This window comes from Ranitomeya variabilis, chromosome 2 (genome assembly GCF_051348905.1).
Source record: "Ranitomeya variabilis isolate aRanVar5 chromosome 2, aRanVar5.hap1, whole genome shotgun sequence".
In the NCBI taxonomy this organism is placed as follows: domain Eukaryota; kingdom Metazoa; phylum Chordata; class Amphibia; order Anura; family Dendrobatidae; genus Ranitomeya; species Ranitomeya variabilis.
In genome coordinates this window covers 185,912,527-185,938,108 of record NC_135233.1, presented here as the reverse complement: position 1 = coordinate 185,938,108, position 25,582 = coordinate 185,912,527, and the positions used below count along the sequence as shown (strand labels likewise).

The 25,582-nt window shown below is 42.6% G+C and overlaps 1 protein-coding gene across 8 annotated transcripts in view; it reads right to left on the bottom strand.

Annotated features, from left to right (window-relative positions):
- Window positions 1-25,582, bottom strand: part of ZDHHC14 (zDHHC palmitoyltransferase 14) — a 213,507-nt gene that overhangs the window by 160,636 nt on the left and 27,289 nt on the right. For all 8 annotated transcript variants that reach the window (XM_077283298.1, XM_077283302.1, XM_077283294.1 and 5 more), the window contains 2 exons: window positions 5,584-5,744; window positions 4,320-4,478 (listed from right to left, as the gene is read on the bottom strand). In XM_077283298.1, the coding sequence (XP_077139413.1) occupies window positions 4,320-4,478; window positions 5,584-5,744 (320 nt within the window). The remainder of the gene's footprint in view (window positions 1-4,319; window positions 4,479-5,583; window positions 5,745-25,582) is intronic.

The window sequence follows — 25,582 nt, the reverse complement described above, 5'->3', positions numbered from 1 at the left end:
AGTCCGGCGTGCAATCCCACATCACGGGAAAGGATACGTGGAGGATAATCGCATGTCTTTGCCCGTTGCTGGTTTGGGGAGATCGGACCCTCAAAAGGGTCCGTCGCCCCTCTCAATCCATATGATGTAGAGATGAACCAAGGGTCCGAAAGATCCGGGACCCAGAGGTGTGCCTCCTTCAGAAACCAAGCATGAACTGGATTCTCTGGTAGCCAGTATCAGGGTGTATACGACGGAGGAGCTAAACTTTTTTATGTTTACTTAGTGCCAGCCTCCTGGCGGCAGAAGCATACACCCACTGTCCTGTGTCCCCCAATGAGGCGAAGGAGAAACCCTGTTACTCAGTATTGCCCTTCAAATTCCAGGCTGCTAGATCGAAGTCCTTTACTTGAGTTTGAAATATTGGCCCCTGACCTCTGAAGAAAGATATAACTTTGCTTCTAAATGCCCTTTTAACAATCTCTGTGCAGATAGTATCTCCCATTGTAGCTGCCTGGTATGGAATTGGGCCTATTTGACTGCGGAGATGCAGGATGTTAAGGTTCCAAAGAGAGACAGTTATCCTCAGGGACATCTGTGGAAGCTCTATGGCTGGCAAAGTTAGGTTCACTGCCTACTCTACTTTGTTCTCGGACAAGAAACAAGCCTGCAGCTCGGAGTTCAGTACCAAAGAAGATCTGCACCCTTAGGGGTTGCAGTCTTGATTTTTGAGTGCTCATCATCCAGCCCAGATCTTGTAAGACTACAGTAATCTCATTCAACTGTGTAGCACAGTGGTCCTCCAATCTTCCTACTATCAGAAAGTCGTCCAGATAAAGAATGATGACTGTGTCCTGGATACGAAAGAAGGCTATCATCTCTGCTACCAATCTGATGAACACTCTCGGGGCAATTGACAACCCAAAGGGAAAAGCTCGGAACTGAAAATGTCTGACTTCTCCGTGAATGTACAAGGCCACCCTGAGGTATTTTTGATGGTACAGATGGATTACGATGTGATCGTAAACATCCTTTAAGTAGACTACCACCATAACCCAATTGTGATGAAGAAGCTTTATGGCTGTATTCACCGACTCCATCTTGAAGGTGTGATTTATTTATTTTTTTATCGAGCCAGTAAGACTTCTTAGATTTATGATGGTCCTGAAAAAGCCATCAGGATTACTTTAGCAAAAAGGGAGGGAAAAAATTTCCTTCCTTCTTGTTCGCCTAAAATTGTGTGTACAACCTGTTTGTCGATTAGGCTCAGAACCTCTGTCTCTAGGGCAAGTTGTTCTCCTGCTGATCTTCTGATGGGGATTATTACAAATGTTTTACACGGCAGATGGTTAAACTATTTTCAGACATTCCCTTGCTATATCCAGGACCAAGGCACTGGAGGAGATTTTCTCGCACACCTGGATAAAGAGAGAGCCTCCCCAATACTGCTGTTCTGGCATCATTGTGTAGACTTCTTGGAAGTGGAGGAAGTACAGCCGAACATTAATCCAGACTCCCTTGTACTTCTATATTCCCACTTCCTTCTTTACCCTGGGGGACATCCCCTATTAATTTTTTTCCTCTGGCTGGGACAGCTGCTGCTCCTACCACTCGAATGGATGCCTCCCTTGTATCCACGCTGATGGTGAGATGTTGGCTGCTGATGATTGCCTGGTATATTGACTTGGAGCCTTTAGCAGTCACCTGCTCTGCTGTTCACCCTTAAGAAGGGGTAGCCAGCGCCATCTTGTGGGGCCACCCTTTCGGCCCCAACGATTGGCCTCGCCCTCCCCGGCAAAAGCTGGCCGGGCACACCGCCCTGCCCGATATCCCGGCCGACGTCGTGTAGGGCACCGCCATCTTCTTTACGGCACACCCCCTCAACATCACTTGGGCACGCCCATACCCAGCGTGCTCTGCACCCATGATGTCAGCGGTACTCTCCGGATATTGCTCCATTAGCTCTACCATGCTGAGACCAGCGGGAAGAGCAGCAGGGGGAGGGCGGCGCGTTGGACCGAGCCAGGACAGCGCTGACTGTGCCACCTGCAAGTACACCAAACCCCCGGGGTACCCGTGGACGACGCAGCCTGCTCTTCCGACACCGGGACAGGCCTGAGACAATCCTTTTCTTTTCACCCATTACAGGTTACTGCCAATTTTAGCATGGGAATCCTATCAAGGACAGGAACCCAACTGAAACGGGGGAGAGGTACCGCCCTTATATTTCAGTAGGTTCCTGTCCTGGCTGGGAGGATCCCTCTCTCAGGTGTGCTGTCATGGGCGAAGGAAAAATCATCAATAAGCATGAATGGCATTGAATTTATTTACACAATAGGTTTTAGTGCTGCATTGAGATGATAGCAACTCTGGGCCTTACAGTAAAGACTTTAATGGGTTCAATTATTAGCAGTCACTGAAGTGGGATCACACTACAGTTATGCAATCCCCTTTGTAATGTGAAATGACAAGTCCTGTCTATAGGATCTGAACACAAAACTGTTGTACAATGCCAATTATCTAGAGAAAGCTGGAATGAGGATTCAGAATTCAGGCAACATTCTCGACTTCCCATTTTATTCCACTACATAGGGGACATAGTATCCCCTTATTTCATATGTCACTTAATATATGACAACCATGCAAGCAATACAGAAAAATACAACTATTAGTGGTTCACTGACTGTCAGTGTATGGAAAATAAAAGCATTAATAAAAGATCTTTAGCATTATTTTTGACTTTAGATCATAGCACAACACTATCTGCAGACTTATTTTATACATTAAAATAACCTAATGCAGCAACAGTGAGGTGTGCTGATTGGCTGTAGTGTTGAGTGTGTAGTGGATCATCACCTAGATTGTAAATCTCACATTAAGACCACCTCAATTCATCATACTGGTCATTTATGAACTAATACTGTACTTATGAATGTTGGAAAAGTAACCTGTCAAAAATAAGTTTAAACTCTTACAAATGCATGGAAGGAAAATCTCTGTTTAGGTGTAATTGCTATACTCTCCTATGTAAATCTTACTGAGATGAAATTCAAATTATCCTACTATGGGACTACAAGATTCCTGGGACATTCAGATGTTCTTCCAATGTGGTGTACTTTATTCTGTGCACTATATGTCCTATTGGGAGCCTCAATGTAGGAGAAACAGGACAGAAAGAGCAAGGATGGGGTCTCATTGCTAGTGATGAGCGAGTGTACTCGTTGCTTGGGTTTCTTCGAGCACGCTAGGGTGACCTCCGAGAATTTGTTAGTGTTCAGAGATTTCGTTTTCATCACCTCAGCTGGATGATTTACAGCTACTAGCCAGGTTGAGTACATGTGTGGGTTGTCTGGTTGCTAGGAAATACCCACATGTAATCAAACTGTCTAACAGTCGCAAATCATCCAGCTGCTGCAATGAAAACTAAATCTCCGAGCAGTCAAATACTTGGGAGACCACCCAAGCGTGCTCGGGAAAACCCGAGCAACGAGTACATTCGCTCATCACTACTCATTGCCACACAATTACATAATAAAAAAAATAAAAACCAATTACCAGTGGCCAAACATTTCTGTGGTCCAGGAAACAATGTAAACAATATGAATGCTGTTATATTAAAAGGCCATTTTAAATCACAAAAACATCACAGGGTTTGGGAATACAAACTTAGAGCCTCATTCCATCCTCACAGGACTAAATCTGTCAGAAGGATTTAGGACTCACTACAGAATCTGAGGAATCTGCTCCAAAGACATTGAGGGCACCAGCCCTCTGATGTTACTTGGATATTGGCACTATAAAACGTTCACAACACTAATCTAATTCAAGTAAGGATATTACTACCTTACTACTAGTAAGGTTATTGCACCATGCCTCTTTTTTTTTTTTTACTTTTGTGCATATATTTGTGTTTTTTCACAAACTGATATACAATGCCTGAGGAAGGGTCCTAAGAAGTCCCTAAAGCTTGCTTTGTAACATCATTTATTTGATTTTTGTTAGCCATTAAAAAGGTATAACTACAAGATAATCTTGCTTTTCACACTGATCAGATTTTTTTTTTCAAATTGGCTTTTCTTTTAATTACCCTACTGTAACACATCCTGCATTAACAAACATGCTGTCCCCGTAAAGTCATGCTTGGCCACCCCCCCATCTACTTCCTCAGCCCAATTGGACGATATAGAGGAGAGTGCCATGCTATTTCTCTACTCCACGAAATCTAGAACAGGGCTGCTTTCTACATGTCTCCCAGCACAACCGGAAAACCTCCTAGATTTACAATACAAACACAGATGCAGTGCTGTAGTAAGGTCTCGCATCTTTCAGCTTATGCTCACCAACACAGTTGTCACACAAACTGCAATGTGAGGCACGCGGTGGGCGGAAGATTTTGCAGGTAAAACAATATTTCAGCTTCACCGTTTGTCCATTTATGACAATTTCTTTCGTTCTTGGAGGAGGTCGATATCCACCTGAAGTTGACCCATTTGCAACATCTACGAAAGAGGTAAAGAAAGCCTCACAGTAAGTGAACAGAACTGATACATGTTCAGCTTACCTTTAAAGTGTTATGTGCACATTTTGTCTTTTAGACGCCGACGAATCCGCCAAGATTTGCAGAGGAAGAAGTTTCAGGACATGCCTGTGTCTTTTGCACTTTAGTGTGACTGCTTGTGCTTTTAGTGTATCTTTTTTTTTTTACTACCATTTTACATAAAATAGTGAGTGGCTTCCAAGCAGAAGACACCTGACAAATGGTGATATATTAACAATGGTGGTGAGACAACATCAGAGGTCATTATTTACATGCACAAAATCAAATGTGGGATTATTTTTTCCCCCCAAGCAAAATCCAAGCAAAAGGTGGTGGCTTCAGCATCCATTAACGATCAACTTGCTTTATTATGGCACCATATATACAGAAACAGCAATGTTTCAACCTTTAGTTTAGATATGGGCCTTTGTCAATCTTGACAAAAACCCAGTTCCTTATCAGGGTGTTAAAACATTGCTGCCAACTCTGTATTTGTGATGCCATAATAAAGCAAGTTGATAGTTATTGGATGCTGAAGACGCCTTCTTATACTTGGATTTTGTTTGGAAAGCCTTCCCACTTTCTTTTCCTCAAATAGTCATGTAATTTTAATAGCTTCATGTTTTTGGAATCCTGAAGCTGTGTGTGTGCGCGTGCGTGCGTCCCAATACAATTCTATAGCGGCAAAATCACTGCAATTCTGCAAAATTAATGAACATGTTGCGTATTTTTCCACAATGCGTTTCCGCTGCGGAAAAAAAAGCAGCATTGGCACAACAAATGCGGAATGCCATTAAAAATAATGGTATGCATTTTGTAAGCGTTTTTTAAGCGTTTCCGCAGCAGAAAAACACAGCAAAAACGCTTAAAAAACGCTACGTAGGCACATAGCCTTAATGTGCATTTTTATTGCGCTTGTAACTGTCACTTTGAACTTTAGTTAATTTATATATTGGAAATATAAAAACAAAGTTTATAAATATAAGCTGTAAAACAATATAAATATATAGTTTTTTATTTTAAATATAAAAAAGCCAATTCTGTTGCCAACCCTAATCTTCTATTACCTATTTGTCTTTCCAAATCTGCTGCTTCATCTGGAGTGGCACGTGGAAGAACACCTGGATCACTAAAACTTGTTCTAAGTAACGTCCCCATCACAAAGACGACAAGGATTCCGCCTATTACAGGAATTGCAGGAGTAATTTTCACGGCTAAATAAGGACAACTGCAGAGAAACAGATAGTCAGGTAAAATTATTTGCTCAAATTAGGTTAACAATATAATTGTTCTGCCTTGATAGGGTTTTATGCTTCTCTACTGGGCTTTACACCCCAGATTTTTTCTTTATGTTCAGTGTAATCATGTCAATAGGGGTCACTCAGATTCCAAACGTTTCTCTTTCATGGAAAAAGCCAATCCATTCAATTTATGGAGCCCAATTTATAGAAAAACTAACAAAAAGTGAACCTTCTCCATATAAGTTATACTACCATGTGAGCTATGGGTAACATAGATAACGATCACAAGGACAGCCAGTCTGTAAATTCCTGGAGAGGCCATAAAAATGGCAATTTTTTTCCAGGGACTGCATTTATTTTGTAGAATGAGGCAATACATACAATCACAAAAAAAAAAGTGTACAATCAATTTAAAATAGCAACTTATAACACGTATCTGCATGTTGTACAATGTCCAATTCTTTAAATCAGATACCCATAGAAGGACTCTATGACCTATCATTCAGTTTACAAAACCCACACACAAACAAAGGATGATACTTTGGTCCTAATTATTCCAAAATATAACAACTTTATTATTTAAAATGAAAAAGGGAATGAATCAGAAAACTATAACCCTATAGGGGTGCTGTGCAAGAAAGGGAGGCGCGTTTACCTGGGCATATACCTATGGACATGTAATGATCCCTAACCTCTCCAATATATACGTTACCCAAAATATACAGAGGTAGGCATATAGATAAGGACACTGCTAAATCCCAATAGGTACAATCCGTCATAATCACCCCTCAGAGTCAATCATAACTGAGGAACATATAATTAAATCAATGCATAAGATCAGCATAATCTTCTAGTAGATGTAACCAATATTTCCAGTGAGCGCGCCTCCGCCCCAACGCGCGTTTCGGTGAAGCACCTTCGTTAGGGTGCGTGCAAGTATATTAATCATGTGAGTTTAAAAAGGCTAAGCCCGGAAGTATACCATGAGCATGAACCGGAAGTTGTCATGTGTCGCCAAGACAACCGCGACGCCGGCCGGTGTCAGAACTCCCGAGCAGGAGGAAAGATCACGGGGGCCCCACATGATCGCGACCACCTGACCCGAGGCTTGAAAGCCGGCAGGCACAGCAGTGCCAAGAGACACACAGACAACATATGGTACTGAATATTATGAGACACCATATAGCACAATATTGGCCATCAATTACAAATTACTTATAGATAAAATTCCTCCTATATTCCAAAAAGAGTAATATAACCCTAACACAGAGGTCCCCAACCTTTCTGACCTTGAGAGCCACATCCAGCTGTGAAAGAGGGTCGTGAGCCACATCCAGCTCTGAGAGAGGGTCGCGAGCCACAACGAGCTCCTTCCCCACTCACAGTAGTGTCACCGAGAGCCTCCATTACTGGTATAATGACAACCAAAGCTTTTCCACTGAAATCATATCAAGGCAGTATGCCAAGCTCCACGGTCTCCTATCTCACCCACATTCAAATCTCCTCTTCTATACAGGGCTACACACAAAAGTCATCCTTTTGAGATCTGCTCTTAATTATTTACACCTGGTGCTAATGCACCAAGCTGGCAGGCAACCGCAAGCCACACATCACAGGCTCGCGAGCCACATGTGGCTCCCGAGCTACAGGTTGGGGACCCCTGCCCTAACATAACATGGCAGAAGTATATTGATTGTAGTTAAAAAATGCTATATGTAAACAATTTAGAGGAGTAACCTATTCTGCCCAATAGGGACGAAAACCAAACTTAAAAGATCACTATATCATAGTTCATAGGAGACATCACAATATGAACACATTAATGAAAATCTTAGTATAAAAGACGAAGAATCAAGAACATATATAGATTTACATAACCATGTGGGAATATAGTATCTCTTCTTATTCCAAAACAGTGAAGTTGATCAAGTTTTCATAGGGAATATACTTAGGAATACTAGTAAGGTGTAATTAGTCCACATCACGAGGAGCTCAAAAGACCAATATTATACGTTAAATTCTTCCTCTGTCACTGCAGCGGAGCCATGCGGAGGGAAGATACGGACATATGGATGTATAACCAAAGGCTAGAACAATAAAATCATAAAAAAAAGTTAACAAACAGCACCTTAAGGGATAATGGTTACTACGGTCAGCATTACGCAATGATCAGAGTAAGGGAGCATAGCTAATGTTCTCATTAAGACCCACAGGGTGGACTGTGTCAAGGGTCCAAATTCATCTAGATTCTAGCTGAGCAAGTCGCTTAAAAACCCCACCACCCCGAGCCCCGATTTCAAGCATGTCAATACCCCTAACTCTGAGAAGACTGGCATCACATCCATGAAATTTCCTGAAATGGCGGGGTAGCATTTTCAACATGGATATGTGCTCACTTGCGTCCGCTGCAGCGATGCCCCGTACATGTTCTCTAATCCGTACTTTTAAATGACGTGTTGTCATACTGATGTAGATTTTATTACATGGACATAATGTGTAATATATAACATTACTGCTGGTACAGGTGATCCACTTTCTCATAGTAAATTGACGGGATCCACTAGAATTAGTAAATGTACCGCAGCTGTCGATGTTGGGACAAGTGTAGAACGTCTGGCTGCAATGCCAGCCCTCTCAGTTATAAACCGAGAAATTATCGGGTCAGCCTTAAAGATGTGCCAGGATTTGTCCAAGATCCTTCTCATCATTGGAAATTGAGAGTGAAAATTAGTACCAAATCGGACAATATCCTGCTCCTTATTGTGTATAGTCTCATAAAGGAGGGCGTGTCTAGATGTGTGTTTTGCCCTATTGAAGGCTAAGGCTACTTTCACATTTCCGTTGGTACAGGCCCGTCGCAATGCGTCGGGCCGACTCCGTTGGTACAGGCCGGTCGCAATGCGTCGGGCCGACGTACCGACGGACGTTGTGAAATTACTGCACGATGTGGGCAACGGCTGCAGTTTTTCAACGCATCCGCTGCCCATTCTGCAGGCCGGGGAGGAGTTTCGGCCGCGCATATATTATATCTATAGATGTAATGCACAACTACTACATATATAGTAGAATATATCGCATCGTGATTACTCACTAATCCCGCCCCCTGCACAGTAGCTCTGCCCCACACCACGACACACAATCCTGCCCCCACGACATCACCACACATAATCCCGCCCCCCCACCACATTACCACACAATCCCACACCCCACATAATCCCGCCCCCCACCACCACATGATCCCGCCCCACATTACTACACACAATCCCGCCCCCCACCATATTACCACACAATCCCGCCCCCCAACATATTACCACACGAGGCTCCGTCCCCACACATTACCACACGAGGCTCCGTCCCCACACATTACCACGAGGCTCCGTCCCCACACATTACCACGAGGCTCCGTCCCCACACATTACCACGAGGCTCCGTCCCCACACATTACCACACGAGGCTCCGTCCCCACACATTACCACGAGGCTCCGTCCCCACACATTACCACGAGGCTTCGTCCCCACACATTACCACGAGGCTCTGTCCCCACACATTACCACGAGGCTCCGTCCCCACACATTACCACATGAGGCTGAGTCCTCACACATTACCACACAAAACCAGTTTGCTTTTGATTTTACACTGTGAATAAAATATATTAGTATTATTCTGATTTTAAATTATTATTATTGTTATTAACTTCATTTTAAGTTAATTTACCACCTGCGTAAGAGCTATTGAATGTTGTCATTATTTACTTTAGTTTAACCCCTTTACCCCCAAGGGTGGTTTGCACGTTAATGACCAGGCCAATTTTTACAATTCTGACAACTGTCCCTTTGAGGTTATAACTCTGGAACGCTTCAACGGATCCCGATGATTCTGACACTGTTTTCTCGTGACATATTGTACTTCATGATAGTGGTAAAATTTCTTTATTACCTGCGTTTATTTGTGAAAAAAAATGGAAAATTAAGAAAATTTCGCAATTTTACAACTTTGAATTTTTATGCCCTTAAATCACAGAGATATGTCACACAAAATACTTAATAAGTAACATTTCCCACATGTCTACTTTACATCAGCACAATTTTGGAAACAACATTTTTTTTGTTAGGGAGTTATAAGGGTTAAAAGTTGACCAGAAATTTCTCATTTTTACAACACCATTTTTTTTATTTTAGGGACCACATCTCATTTGAAGTAATTTTGAAGGGTCTATTTGATAGAAAATACCCAAGTGTGACACCATTCTAAAAACTGCACTCCTCAAGGTGCTCAAAACCACATTCAAGAAGTTTATTAACCCTTCAGGTGTTTCACAGGAATTTTTGGAATGTTTAAATAAAAATAATCATTTAACTTTTTTTTCACACAAAATGTATTTCAGCTCCAATTTGTTTTATTTTACCAAGGGTAACAGGAGAAAATGGACCCCAAAAGTTGTTGTACAATTTGTCATGAGTACGCTAATACCCCATATGTGGTGGTGAACCACTGTTTGGGCGCATGGCAGAGCTCGGAAGGAAAGGAGCGCCATTTTACTTTTCAATGCAAAATTGACTGGAATTGAGATGGGACACCATGTTGCGTTTGGAGAGCCCCTGATGTGCCTAAACATTGAAACCCCCCACAAGTGACACCATTTTGGAAAGTAGACCCCCTAAGGAACTTATCTAGATGTGTAGTGAGCACTTTGACCCACCAAGTGCTTCACTACAATTTATAACGCAGAGCCGTGAAAAAAAAAAATTTTTTTTTTTTTTCTTTTTCCACAAAAATGATTTTTTTAGCCCCCAGTTTTGTATTTTCAAAAGGGTAACAGGATAAATTGGACCTCAATAGTTGTCCAATTTGTCCAGAGTACGTTGATACCCCATATGTGGGGGGGAACCACTGTTTGGGCGCATGGCAGAGCTCGGAAGGGAAGGAGCGCCTTTTGGAATGCAGACTTAGATGGATTGGTTTGCAGGTGTCACGTTGCATTTGCAGAGCCCCTGATGTACCCAAACAGTAGAAACCCCCCACAAGTGACCCCATATTGGAAACTAGACCTCCCAAGGAACTTATCTAGATGTGTTGTGAGAACTTTGAACCCTCAAGCGTTTCACTACAGTTTACAACGCAGAGCCGTGAAAATAAAAAATCCTTTTTTTTCCCACAAAAATGATTTTTAGCCACCCAAATTTTTTTTCCCCAAGGATAACAAGAGAACGTGGACCCCAAAAGTTGTTGTTCAATATGTCCCGAGTACGCCGATACCCCATATGTTGGGGTAAACCCCTGTTTGGTCGAACAGGAGAGCTCGGAAGGGAAGGAGCACGGTTTTACTTTTTCAACGCAGAATTGGCTGGAATTGAGATCGGACGCCATGTCGCGTTTGGAGAGCGCCTGATGTGCCTGAACCGTTGAAAACTCTCCAATTCTACCTGAAACCCTATTCCAAACACACCCCTAACCCTAATCCCAACGGTAACCCTAACCACACCCCTAACCCTGACACACCCCTAACTCCAATCCCGACCCTAATCCCAACTGTAAATGTAATCCAAACCCTAACTTAAGCCCCAACCCTAACTTTAGCTCCAACCCTAGCCCCAACCCTAACCCTAGCCTTAACCCTAACGGGAAAATGGAAATAAATACATTTTTATAATTTTATTATTGTTCTTTAACTAAGGGGGTGATGAAGGGAGGTTTGATTTACTTTTATAGCGTTTTTTATAGCGGATTTTTATGATTGGCAGCTGTCACACACTAAAAGATGCTTTTTATATCAAAAAAGTTTTTGCGTCTCCACATTTTGAGACCTATAATTTTTCCATATTTTGGTCCACAGTCATGTGAGGTCTTTTTTTTTTGCGGAACGAGTTGACGTTTTTATCGATAACATTTTCGGACACGTGACAGTTTTTGATCGCTATTTATTCTGATTTTTGTGAGGCAGAATGACCAAAAACCAGCTATTCATGAATTTCTTTTGGGGGAGGCGTTTATATCGTTCCACGTTTGGTCAAATTGATAAAGCAGTTTTATTCTTCGGGTCAGTACGATTACAGCGATATCTCATTTATATCTTTTTTTATGTTTTGGCGCTTTTATACGATAAAAGCTATTTTATAGAAAAAATTATTATTTTGGCATCGCTTTATTCTAAGGACTATAACTTTAATTTTTTTGCTTATGATGCTGTATGGCGGCTCGTTTTTTGCGGAACAAGATGACGTTTTCAGCGGTACTATGGTTATTTATATTCGTCTATTAACTAGTGGGAGTTTTATAGGTTGGGCCGTTACGGACGCGGCGATACTAAATATGTGTACTTTTATTGTGCTTTTTTAATTTAGATAAAGAAATGTATTTATGGGAATAATATTTTTTTTTTTTTTTTTTTATACACATGTGGAATTTTTTTTTTTTTTTTTTTTTACACTTTGTCCCAGGGGGGGACATACAGAGATAGATAGATATATTTTTTTTTTTTTTTTTCTCTCGGCCGGACTGTGCCCGTGGCTGATTGGTTGCGGCCTGGCGGCTATATACTACGTGGGCTGTGTTATATACTACGTGGCTGTGCTATATATTATGTGGCTGGGCAATATACTACAGGGGCTGTGCTATATACTACGTAGTGGGGCAATATACTACGTGGGCTGTATGCTACTTGGCTGTGCTAGATTTCTCTACTGTATCTGTGCATCATAAATCGTGGTATGTGTTAAAGAGGGGGGGCCCACTGAGACTCTTTCGCCCGGGGCCCTCAAAAACCTGGAGCAGGCCCTGGCTTCACTGATTGGTCATGCCTGGCCTGGCCACGAACAATCAGCGACAGGCACAGTCCGGCAGCGAATTGGCGCGGAATTTGCACCACGCTTCGCTAATTGGTCACGCCCGGCCGACCGAATCCTGCGTATAAATAGCATTATTCTGAAAACTTAATATATAAAATACATACATATTCTAGAATTCCCGATGAGTTAGAATCGGTGTGTGTGTACATACATACATACATACATACATACATACATACATACATACATACATACATACATACATACATACATACATACATACATACATACATACATACATACATACATACATACATACATACATACATACATACATAGTCATGGCCAAAAGTATTCATACCCCTGCAATTCTGTCAGATAATACGCAGTTTCTTCTTGAAAATGATTGCAAACACAAATTCTTTGGTATTATTATCTTCATTTAATTTGTCAAATGAAAAAACACAAAAGAGAATGAAGCAAAAAGCAAAACATTGATCATTTCACACAAAACTCCAAAAATGGGCCAGACAAAAGTATTGGCACCCTCAGCCTATTACTTGGTTGCACAACCTTTAGCTAACATAACTGCGACCAACCGCTTCCGGTAACCATCAATGAGTTTCTTACAATGCTCTGCTGGAATTTTAGACCATTCTTTGGCAAACTGCTCAAGGTCCCTGATATTTGAAGGGTGCCTTCTGCAAACTGCCATTTTTAGATCTCTCCACAGGTGTTCTATGGGATTCAGGTCTGGACTCATTGTTGGCCACCTTAGAAGTCTCCAGTGCTTTCTCTCAAACCATTTTCTAGTGCTTTTTGAAGTGTGTTTTGGGTCATTGTCCTGCTGGAAGACCTCTGACCTCTGAGGGAGACCCAGCTTTCTCACACTGGGCCCTACATTATGCTGCAAAATTTGTTGGTAGTTTTCAGACTTCATAATGCCATGCACACGGTCAAGCAGTCCAGTGCCAGAGGCAGCAAAGCAACCCCAAAACATCAGGGAACCTCCGCCATGTTTGACTGTGTAGGGACCGTGATCTTTTCTTTGAATGCCTCTTTTTTTCTCCAGTAAACTCTATGTTGATGCCTTTGCCCAAAAAGCTCTACTTTTGTCTCATCTGACCAGAGAACATTCTTCCAAAACGTTTTAGGCTTTTTCAGGTAAGTTTTGGCAAACTCCAGCCTGGCTTTTTTATGTCTCGGGGTTAGAAGTGGGGTCTTCCTGGGTTTCCGAACATACAGTCCCTTTTCATTCAGATGCCGACGGATAGTAAGTGTTGACACTGTTGTACCCACGGACTGCAGGGCAGCTTGAACTTGTTTGGATGTTAGTCGAGGTTCTTTATCCAACATCCGCACAATCTTGCGTTGAAATCTCTTGTCAATTTTTCTTTTCCGTCCACATCTAGGGAGGTTAGCCACAGTGCCATGGGCTTTAAACTTCTTGATGACACTGCGCACGGTAGGCACAGGAACATTCAGGTCTTTGGAGATGGACTTGTAGCCTTGAGATTGCTCATGCTTCCTCACAATTTGGTTTCTCAAGTCCTCAGACAGTTCTTTGGTCTTCTTTCTTTTCTCCATGCTCAATGTGGTGCACACAAGGACACAGGACAGAGGTTGAGTCAACTTTAATCCATGTCAACTGGCTGCAAGTGTGATTTAGTTATTGCCAACACCTGTTAGGTGCCACAGGTAAGATACAGGTGCTGTTAATTACACAAATTAGAGAAGCATCACATGATTTTTCGAACAGTGCCAATACTTTTGTCCACCCCTTTTTTTATGTTTGGTGTGGAATTATATCCAATTTGGCTTTAGAACAATTCTTTGTGTTTTTTTCATTTAAGATAAATTAAATGAAGATAATAATACCAAAGAATTTGTGTTTGCAATCATTTTCAGAAAGAAACTGAGCATTATCTGACAGAATTGCAGGGGTGTCAATACTTTTGGCCTTGAGAGAGAGAGAGAGAGTGTGAGTGTGAGTATGTATATATGTATGTATATATATATATATATATATATATATATATATATATATATATATATATATATACACACACACACACACATACATACATACATACATACACAGTTACACCATAGTATAAACAAAGTATGGGCGGCACGGTGGCGCAGTGGCCTTGCAGCGCTGAAGTCCTGGGTCCACCAAGGACAACATCTGCAGAGTTTGTATGTTCTGTCCTTGTTTGTGTGGGTTCTCTCGGGGTACTCCGGTTTCCTCCCACATTTCAAAGACATACTGATAGGGAATTTAGATTTTGAGCCCCAATGGGGACAGTGATGATAATGTGTGCAAAAAATGTAAAGCACTGCGGAATATGTTAGCGCTATATAAAAATAAAAGATTATTATTATATAGTAGTAGTGTGCTTAAAGAAGCAATAATATCTAGACAAAGTACCATTGTGAAATAAAGTGCAAGAGAGGAAACAGTGGTATACTAACCAGTGGAGGAGCCCCGTAGCAGCCAGCACCTGCCCGAAGCGCGTTTCGCCTGAGCTTTGACAAGGGAATAGCTTAATCAGACGAGCTACAAAAAAATTACATTTAACCCCTTGTCTGCCTATTCTAAACAATTGAGCGATATTATCAATAATGCCAAGGAGGTGGGTACTATATCCAAGGAACTAGCATCTGCCCTTATGGTTCTTGAACCAACAGTTCCCACCTTCTACCTACTACCGAAGATTCATAAGGATAAGCGGACTCCCCCTGGCCGTCCTATTAACTCGGGGAAGGAGAATCATCTTGAAAACGTATATCGGTGGATTGACTCCAAACTGCAACCTCTGGTAGAAGGATTGCCATCGTTTCTTAAGGACAAAGGCGACCTTTTGAGAAGAGTGGATGGTATACACCTTGATAGTGATGTTATGCTGGTGACAGCAGATATTGAATCTCTATAAACCAGCATCAAACATGAAGATGGTCTTCGGGCTACGACATTTTTTCCGAACACTTCCAATTTACCTAGTGACATAGTGTAGTTGGTCTATGAATTATTAAAATTTGCACTCACCCATAATTTCTTTCTATTCAAGGGGTCCTTCTTCCTGCAGCTCCAGGGAACAGCTACGGGGGCTCTCCTTTTGCCCTGGCGTACACCAACCTGTTTCTGGGGCTGTGGGAGAGGGACCTCTCCCTGCCGGATCTCTCGTCGTCAATGGTCCACGTCCTCTCCTGGACGCGGTACATTGATGACATTTTGATGATTTGGCAGGGATCAAGTGAATGTCTTACGGACTTTATGTCAACCCTGAATAGAAGTGATCGAAACATCTATATAACATACAAAAGTGACAGATCTAATCGAGTTACTGGATGTCACACTAAAACGTGATTTAAATGGGGAGTTACAAACAGATATTTATAGTAAGCTGACGTCCACTAATTTACTGTTGCATGCCTCCTTCCTCACACCCTGGCCACATAATCCAATCTATCCCCACTGGTCAGTTCTTACGGCTTCGGAGACTGTGTTCCACTCACGAGGACTTTTTAATACAGGTTCAAGAGCTTAAAAGAAAGGAGGTTGGTCGAACGTGGTTATAGTAACTGCATTATCAAAAAGCCTTCAATAGGGAAAAACACACATCTAGATACGCCCTCCTGCATGAGACTAGACACAATAAGGAGCAAGATATTGTCCGATTTGTTACTAATGTTCACTCTCAATTTCCAATCATGAGAAGGATCTCGGACAAATCCTGGCACATCCTTAAGGCTGACCCGATAATTTCTCAGTTTATACCCGAGAGGGCTGGCATTGCAGCCAGGCTATCTAAAAATTTGCAGAACCTTTTGGTCCGAAGTAACTACACCAACAAACCAGCAATAACATTTCTTGATTCTTTGACCGGCAGACATGGATGTGGTCCTTGTGGCTGCTGCGTCGCTTGTCCCAACATTGACCGCTGCGATACATTTACTAATTCTAGTGGATCCCGTCAATTTACTATGAGAAAATGGATCACCTGTACCAGCAGTAATGTTATATATATTAAGCATAATGTCCATGTAATAAAATCTACGTCGGTATGACAACACGTCAATTAAAAGTACGGATTAGAGAACATATACGGGGCATCGCTGCAGCGGCCGCAAGTGAGGACATATCCATGTTGAAAATGCTATCCCGCCATTTCAGGAAATTTCATGGATGTGATGCCAGTCTTCCCAGAGTTAGGGGTATTGACATGCTTGAAATCGGGGCTCGGGGTGGTGGGGTCTTTAAGCGACTTGCTCAGCTAGAATCTAGATGAATTTGGACCCTTGACACAGTCCACCCTGTGGGTCTTAATGAGAACATTAGCTATGCTCCCTTCCTCTGATCATTGCGTAATGCTGACCGTAGTAACCATTGTCCCTTAACCCCTTAGTAACAGAGCCAATTTGGTACTTAATGACCGAGCCAATTTTTACAATTCTGACCACTGTCACTTTATGAGGTTATAACTCTGGAACGCTTTAACGGATCCTGCCGATTCTGAGATTGTTTTTTCGTGACATATTGTACTTCATGCTAGTGGTAACATTTCTTCGATATTACTTGCAAATTATCAAATAAAATGGAAATATGGCAACAAAATTAAAAATTTTACAATTTTCAAACTTTGAATTTTTATGCCCTTAAATCAGAGAGATATGTCACAAAAAATAGTTAATAAATAACATTTCCCACATATCTACTTTACATCAGCACAATATTGGAAAAAAAAAAATTTGGTTAGGAAATTATAAGGGTTAAAATTTGACCAGCGATTTCTTATTTTTACAACAAAATTTACAAAACTATTCTTTTTTTTTTTTTAGGGACCATCTTACATTTAAAGTCACTTTAACAGGTGTACATGACAGGAAATACCCAAACTTGACACCATTCTAAAAACTACACCCCTCAAGGTGCTCAAAACCACATTCAAGAAGTATATTAGCCCTTGACGTGCTTCACAGCAACTGAAACAATGTGGAAGAAAAAAAAAATGAACATTAACTTTTTTTGCAAACATTTTACTTCAGAACCAATTTTTTTTTAATTTTCACAAGGGTAAAAAGAGAAAATGAACCACAAAATTTGTTGTGCAATTTCTCCTGAATACGCCTATACCCCCATATGTGGGGGTAAACTACAGTTTGGGCGCACGGCAGAGCTTGGAAGAGATGGAGTTCCGTTTGACTTTTTAAATGCAGAATTGGCTGGAATTGAGATTGGACGCCATGTCGCGTTTGGAGAGCCCCTGATGTGCCTAAAGAGTAGAAACCCCCCACAAGTGACCCCATTTTGGAAACTAGACCCCCCAAGGAACTTATCTAGATGTGTGGTGAGCACTATGAAACCCCAACTGCTTCACAGAAGTTCATAATGTAGAGCCATGAAAAAAAAACTTTTTTCTACAAAAATCATCTTTTCACCCCCAGATTTTTACTTTCACAAGGGTAACAGGAGAAATTGTACCCCAAAATTTAATGTGCAATTTATCCTGAGTACGAGGATACCTCATATGTGGGTGGGACCACTGTTTGGGCGCATGGCAGAGCCCGGAAAGGAAGGCGTGCCGTTTTGGAATGCACACTTTGATAGAATGGTCTGGTCTGCGGGCGTTAAGTTGCGTTTGCAGAGCCCCTGATGTACCTAAACAGTGGAAACCCCCCAATTCTAACTCCAACCCTAACCCCAACCCGATCCATAATCTTAATCACAACCCTAACCCCAAAACACCCCTAACCCTAATCCTAACCTTAACGGTTATGGTTAGGGTTGGGATTAGGGCTAGGGGTGTTATGGCGTTAGGGTTGTGATTAAGGCTATGGCATAACCCTAATCAAAACCTAACGCCAAAACACCCCTAACCCTAATCAAATCCCAAAGACCAACACACCCCTAATCATAATCTCAACCCTAACCCCAACCCTAACCTTAACCCCAAACCTAACCCTAATCCCAACTCTAACCCTAACTTTAGCCCCAACCCTAACCCTAATTGGAAAATAGAAATACATACTTTTTTATTTTATTTTTTCCTAACTAACGGGGTGATAAAGGGGGGTATTTACTATTTTTTTTATTTTGATCACTGTGATAAGATCTCGCAGTGACCAAAATAAAACAAGAGGAAGAATCTTCCTCTGCTGGTCGGCACATCACAGCGGGCGCACTGCGCATACGCCCGCCATTTTCTTCCCAGAGGAAGAAGTCAGCGGCCAGGAGGGGACGCAGGAGGACCCAGGGACACCGGTAAGTATGATAGTATCCCCGAATTCCCCTCTCTGTCCTCAGATGTGCAATCACATCAGAGAATGACAAGCTGCTTTTTTTTTTTTTTGCGTTCGCAGGTAAACGGTTAATTACCGGTGATCGCAAAACAGGGGTCGGTAAAAACCGACCCCGATCATGTTCTTTGAGGTCTCGGCTACCCCCGGCAGCCGAGACACCAAAGATCTACCGGGTGCCGGCCGGCCGGCCGGCGCACTACGCATACGCCCGTCATTTTTTCCCCGGAAAAAGATGGCGGCGCCCTTCGGGAGCCACGAGGAGCATCGGGGGCTATCAGGGACCCCATTTCTCTGTCCTCTGATGTGCAATCACATCGGAGGACAGAGAAATTAAATAGGAAATAGCCTTTTGGGGGTTTTTTTTGCGGCCGCCAGGAAAACTTAATTATCGCAACAGGGGGTCGGTAAAAAACCCCAGAATGTTTCTGGGGTCTAGGCTACCCTCGGAAACCGAGACCCCAGAGAAAATCCGACTCTGGGGGGCGCTATTCACTTTTTCCAAAGCTCCATTACTTAACGGCGCTGTGGTTTAAGTACCCTTAACTGCCGCCGTTAAAAGGCGTATCGGCGGTCATTAAGGGGTTAAAGTGCTGTTTGTTTAACTTTTTTTAAAGATTTTATTGTTCTAGCATTTGATTATACATCCATATGTCCGCATCTTCGCTCCGGATGACTGAGGAAGAATTTAACGTATAATATTGGTCTTTTGGGCTCCTTGTGATGTGGACTAATTACACCTTACTAGTATTCCTAAGTATATTCCCTATGAAAACTTGAACAACTTCACTGTTTTGGAATAAGAAGAGATCCTATATTCCCACATGGTTATCATGGTTATATAAATCTATATATGTTCTTCATCTTTCATACTAAGATTTTCATTAATGTGTTCAAATTGTGAGGTCTCTTACGAACTATGATATAGTGATCTTTTAAGTTTGGTTTTCGTCACTATTGGGTAGAATAGCCTTACATGGGGGTATTTCATTAATTCTGTCTAAATTCATAGACATGATTATATTATTTATTTAGTTTCCTGATAGGTTACTGCTCTGAATTGTTTACATATAGCATTATTTGACTACAATCATTATACTTCTGCCATGTGATCTTAGGGCTATATTACTCTTTTTGGAATATAGGAGGAATTTTATCTTTAAGTAATTTGTAATTGATGGCCAATATTGTGCTATATGGTGTCTCATAATATTCATTGTCAATATGTGCTTACATATGGATGGTCACCATGCGACACATTGCTGTAATCCCCTCTTTTTTGAATAATATCTACTATTGTAAAATATAAATATTGTGGACTACACCTATGGACCGCATATGAGTGACATATGTTTTGTGAATATTTATTCTCAACCTTTCAATACCATATGTTGTCTGTGTGTCTCTTGGCGCCGCTGAGCCTGCTGGCTTTCATGCCTCGGGTCAGGTGGTCGCGATCACACGGGGCCCCCGTGATCTCTTTCCTCCTGCTCAGGAGTTCTGATGCCGGCCGGCATCGCGGTTGTCTTGGCGACGCATGACAACTTCCGGTTCATGCACGCGATATACTTCCGGGCTTAGCCTTTTTAAACTCACATGATTAATACACTTGCACACTCCCTGACGAAGGTGCTTCTCCAAAACGCGTGTTAGGGTGGAGGCGTGCTCCCTGAACATCTTGATTAAATCTACTACAAGGTGATTATGCTGCTCTTATGCATTGACTTAATTATATGTGCCTCAGTTATGATGGACTGTGAGGGATGATTATGACGGATTGTACCTATTGGGATTTAGCAGTGTCCTTATCTATATGCCTACCTCTGTATAGTTTGGGTCACGTATATATTGGAGAGGTTAGGGATTATTATATGTCCATCGGTATATGCCCAGGGAAACGTGCCTCCCTTTGTTGCACAGCAACCCTTAGGGTTATGGTTTTCTAATTCATTTTCTATTTCACCTTTGTCTGTAATTTTAAATAATAAAGTTGTTATATTTTGGAATAATTTGGACCAAAGTACCATCCTTTCTTTGTGTGGGGGTTTAATCACTTTAAAATGTACACAAATCTTTTGAGTCCATCTTCATATTCTCAAACACTAACTTTATTTACACTCTTAATGATTTATTAGGGATTTTTAATGGGTGCATTAAATGGTGCAACATCCTGGCTGATCAGCTCTTCTTAGTGCCGGCGGCGGCTGAATCTGCTCAGTGACAAAGCTACACTGTATATCTGTTGACAATAGGGGCTGTGGTTGAGTACTGCACATCCACCCTCTATTTCAATATGTGGCTGATGACTAAAACCCCAACTGATCCCAAATGAGCAGTTCCAGCCACCAATGCCAAGTAAACCCGAGTGTCAAACCCCACTGATCAGACAATTGATTACCATTAATGGCATATCCTAAGGGCCCCTTCACACTGTGCAATCAAAGTCTGAACGAGCGTTCGATTTGTGACGTTTATCCGTCCTCGTTCCGAGGTTGCAAAGTGTGACATGGCGTTACGATTTGCGACGCAGCCCAGCATCGTACGATGTGAAAGAAAGAGCAGAACTTTCTTTCGTCGTAAATGTCTCGCTGTGGCGGTCGAAATCGTAGTATGTGACGGCGGTCATACGAGCTCGTAATGCGACTACGTGGGTTGGGCTTCCGCATACCTGTCTCCTGATTGGGCGTGACGTTTTAGCACGCCCATGCTGGTAATACGTCACGCTCGGAGTCGTAGGACTATGGCGGTGTGAAGGGTAGCGTACGATTGCGACGCGTGACGTTCACATCGCAACTACGTCAGAAAAAGCGTTAACATCGTAGAGTGTGACCGCTGGCTACGAGCTCGTACTGCGATGTCGAATATGACGCAAATGCGTCGTAATCGTAGCAGAATCGACCAGTGTGAAGGGGCCCTTAGGATAGGTTAAGTCGGACAACCCGTTAATGACTGCCAATAAGCCTTTGTAGCTGTGGTCATTAAGGGTACTTATTCCTCTTGATGTGCATTTGAGAGCTGACACCCTGCAGTATCGAACCTGACCGGTTTTGCGACATGAGAACAGCAGTGTAGGAGACCAGTGATCAAAGTAAAAATCATATATGTCCCACGGTGAAAAAGTGAAAAAAACAAAACGATAAAAGTTTAAAATATTTAAAAAAGAGTAAAACAAAAAATTATGAAGTTATAGCTCTAGAATGCTTCAACATATCCCACTGAATCGGAGATTGCTTTTTTCATGACATATTGTACTTCATGTTAGTGGTAAAATTTATTCAATATGACTTGCGCTTACTAATGAAAAAAAAAGGAAATTGGGCAAAAATTTTGAAATGTTTGCAATTTTTAAACTTTGAATTTTTCTACCCTTAAAAGGGCCACTGTCACCCCCTCCAGCCGTTATAAACTAAAAGAGCCACCTTGTGCAGCAGTAATGCTGCAGTCTAACAAGGTGGCTCTTTTAGTTTTAGGTTCAAGTATACCCAAAATAAAGCGTTTTGAAACTTAGCCAAAATACCTGTCTTTAGCCAGGGAGGCGGGTCCTCACTCCCCAGCTTGAACCGCTACTCTGCCGTCACTCCAATCTTCAGTCGCTTTCGGCACCGCCCCCTCAGCGCTGTTTACGCTTCAAAACCGGCGCCTGCGCTGTGTACTACTGTGCTGCTCAGGTGCAGTGAGCTCTGGCCATCTGACGTCACAGCCAGGCTTGCAGACTGCGCCTGTGCAGCCGCCCTGCTTGTGAATCCCGGCCCCGCACTCTGCATAATGCATAACACAGTGCGGGGCTGGGATTCCAAATGTGGGTGGCCGCACTGCCCGCGCAGGCGCAGTCTGCAAGCCTGGCTGGGACGTCAGACAGCCAGAGCTTACTGCACCTGAGCAGCACAGTAGTACACAGCGCAGGCGCCGGTTTTGAAACGTAAACAGCACTGAGGGGGCGGTGCCGAAAGCCCATGAAGATTGGAGTGACGGCAGAGTAGCGGTTCAAGCTGGGGAGAGAGGACCCGCCTCCCTGGCTAGAGACCAGTATTGTGGCTATGTATCATAACGCTTTATTTTGGGTATACTTGAACCTAAAACTAAAAGAGCCACCTTGTTAGAATGCAGCATTACTGCTGCACAAGGTGGCTCTTTTAGGTTATAACGGCTGGAGGGGGGTGACAGTGGCCCTTTAAATCAGAGAGTGGAGTCACACAAAATAATTCATAAACAACATTTCCCAAATGTCAACTTTACATCAGCACAATTTTGGAAACATTTTTTCTTTGTAAGGATAAAAAGTTGACCAGTGTTCTCATTTTTTCCAACAAAATTTACAAAACCATTATTTTTATGGACTACCTCATATTTGAAGTGAGTTTGGAAAGGTAGTGTGGGTCAATATAACAAAAAATACCCATACGTGACACCATTCTAAAAACTGCACCCCTCAAGGTGCACAAAACCACATTCAAGAAGTTTATTAACCCTTCAGGTGGTTCATGATAACTAAAGCAATGTGGAAGGAAAAAATGAACATTTTACTTTTTTCACAAATTTACTTTGGAAGCAATTTTTTTTTTTATCTTCACAAAGGTATCAGGAGAAATTGGACCACAAAATTTGTTGTGCAATTTCTCCTGAGTACGCCAATACCCCATATGTGGGGGAAAGCCACTGTTTGGGCGCATGGCAGGGTTCCGAAGGGAGGGAGCACCGTTTGACTTTGAATGCAAAATTGGCTGGAATCAATGGCGGCGCCTTGTCGCGTTTGGAGACCCCCTGATGTACCTAAACAATAGAACCCGCAACCCCAACCCTAACTCCAAAGCCCAACCCAAACGGAAAAATAGAAATTAAAAAAAGTATTTTTATTATTGTTACCTAACTAAGGGGGTGATAAAGGGGGGGGGGGGGGGGGGGTTGATTTACTTTTCTTTTTCATTTTAATCACTGTGAGAGGGTCTATCACAGTGATCAAAATGAACCAATAGGAAAAATTTCCTATTGTTGCCGGCAGATCTCGGCGGGTGCATGCGCCCACCATTTTCTTCCCGGAAGATGATGCTGGCTGCAGGAGGACAACGTGGGGTGGGAAGCAGGAACACCGGAGGCACTGGGGAGGGCTCGGGAAGCCCCATTTCTCTCTCCTTTGACGCACGATCATATCAGACGAAAGAGAAATTTAAAAGGAAATTGGACTTTTTTTTTTCCTGTCGCCGCTATTCTGTTAAAAGGAACCTGTCACCCCCAAAATCGAAGGTAAGCTAGCAGCTTTCTCCCCCAAACCATTCCCCAGGCATTTTATGTCCTGATACATAACTATGTGCATCATTTCACAGGCTCTAATGTCTCCACTACTATTATCTACTAGATGGTAGCCCGGGTATTCTACAATATGTATGTAGATTATTTATGAAGATTTTAGAATAATTCATTGAATACACAGGATTCGGCTGGCCGCGACCAATTAGCGAAGCGTGGTTCAAATCCCGCGCCAATTCGCGGCCGGACTGCGCCTGTCGCTGAATGTTCGCGGCCTGCCACGTAGTATATAACAGCCCACGTAGTATATTGTACAGCCACGCAGTATATCGCACAGCCCACGCAGTATATCGCACAGCCCACGCAGTATATCGCACAGCCCACGCAGTATATCGCACAGCCCACGCAGTATATCGCACAGCCCACGCAGTATATTGCCCAGCCCACGCAGTATATTGCCCAGCCCACGCAGTATATTGCCCAGCCCATGTAGTATATAGCAATGTGGGCATCATATCCCTGTTAAAAAAAAATTAAAACAAATCGTTATATACTCACCTTCCGGAGCCCCCGGATCCAGGCGAAGCGGTTACCGACGCTTCTCGCGCGCTCCAGTCTCAAGAGTGCATTGCGGTCTCGCGAGATGATGACGTAGCGGTCTCGCGAGACCACACGTCATCATCTCGCGAGATCGCAACGCATGGAGCGGTCACCGTAGCGTCGCGAGGAGCGGTAAAGGCCGGTTCTGGATGCGGGGGCCGACGGGCGGTGAGTATATAACGATTTTGTATTTTTTTTTTTTATAATTTTTAACATTAGATCTTTTTACTATTGATGCTGCATAGGCAGCCTCAATATAAAAAGTTGGTCACACAGGTTTAATAGCAGCGTTAAGGGAGTGCGTTACACCGCGGCATAACGCGGTGTAACGCAGCCATTAACCCTGTGTGAGCGCTGACTGGAGGGGAGTATGGAGCGGGCACTGACTGCAGGGAGGAAGGAGCGGACATTTTTCCTCCGGACTGTGCCCGTCGCTGATTGGTCGTGGCTGTTTTGCTGCGACCAATCAGCGACTTGGGATTTTTTGTGACAGACGGAAGTGACCCTTAGACAATTATATAGTAGATGACGGAAGGTCAGATTGGTACGTGTTACTATACACCATATGTTACACTGCGTTTCCATCTGCCTCTCCTTGAATTAGGTCATTTTCCATTCTAGATCAAGTATTTCTCTACTGAACCTATTGGTCCACCTGATCCAATAGACGTACTGTATTCTGGTACGGGTGAATACACTTTTATCACCATCTACTCTCTAGCTTCACCCCTTATACGCCTGCTATGCTCTCAGTGCCTCTGATGTCATATTTTCTGTACTTGAGATCATGATGTTGGTCAAAGTTGCAATGGTATCAAAGTTTGTCACCATTTTCCACAGTCTGTCTAATTGATTATCTTTGTAACTTATTGATTGTATATACTTTGTTTATTCTA